Below are 697 nucleotides of genomic sequence, written 5' to 3' on the forward strand. Positions count from 1 at the left end.
TTAGCCAAATATCTGTCAGGTGGCAACACCATTCTCCACGGACGATCTTCCTTCTGCCTCTCGCTGCTTTAACCTTTATTATCTTCCTCTTCTCTGTCCATTCTTCTTCGCTGCATGGTAGGCGGCAGGGGACGAGCATCATGGCGTCCTGCCGTCTTGCTCGTGGCATTGCTCTACATCACCTTCGATTTGATCTATGGGAATTATGACGTCACGCGCATGGAGAGGAACGATGACGTCACGCGCATGGAGAAGGACGATGACGTCACGCGGCTGGAGGGAGACGATGACGTCACGCGGCTGGGCAGGGTCGATGACGTCATACCACGCGGTGTTGCCATTCCGAGCCGCCGGCTTTTGCCACAACGAGGTAAGTGTTGATTCTTTATCAGTTCGATTGTCTGTCTTAGTTCGACTGTTTGAAGGTCCTTTAATACCTGTAATAATTTATTTCCTGTAGTTAATTGTATAACGGGCAAGGAAAAGGGAGTTAAGTCATATTAGTGTTTAATTAAGCAGACAAAAATTGATTTATTTCCATTTACGACTTTGGTTGCAGAGGCAGGAAAGCAAGGTGTGTTGCAAATGGAAGTCAGACCACGTAAAATTTCTCGCTTAGTTAGCCTCTTAGCACACATTCATAGAAGGTCATTTAAGTAGAGGAATATTTAGAAGAATAAGTGAACTTGTACAAAAA

The 697-nt window shown here is 45.5% G+C and overlaps 1 protein-coding gene across 1 annotated transcript in view; it reads left to right on the forward strand.

Annotated features, from left to right (window-relative positions):
• The first annotated feature begins 82 nt into the window (after positions 1–82).
• Positions 83–697, forward strand: part of LOC119588781 — a 5,238-nt gene continuing 4,623 nt past the window's right edge. Inside the window, exon 1 of the mRNA XM_037937424.1 lies at positions 83–370. Within this exon, the coding sequence (XP_037793352.1) occupies positions 115–370 (256 nt within the window). The 5' untranslated portion in view covers positions 83–114. The remainder of the gene's footprint in view (positions 371–697) is intronic.

Source organism: Penaeus monodon, chromosome 24 (genome assembly GCF_015228065.2).
Source record: "Penaeus monodon isolate SGIC_2016 chromosome 24, NSTDA_Pmon_1, whole genome shotgun sequence".
Classification (NCBI taxonomy): domain Eukaryota; kingdom Metazoa; phylum Arthropoda; class Malacostraca; order Decapoda; family Penaeidae; genus Penaeus; species Penaeus monodon.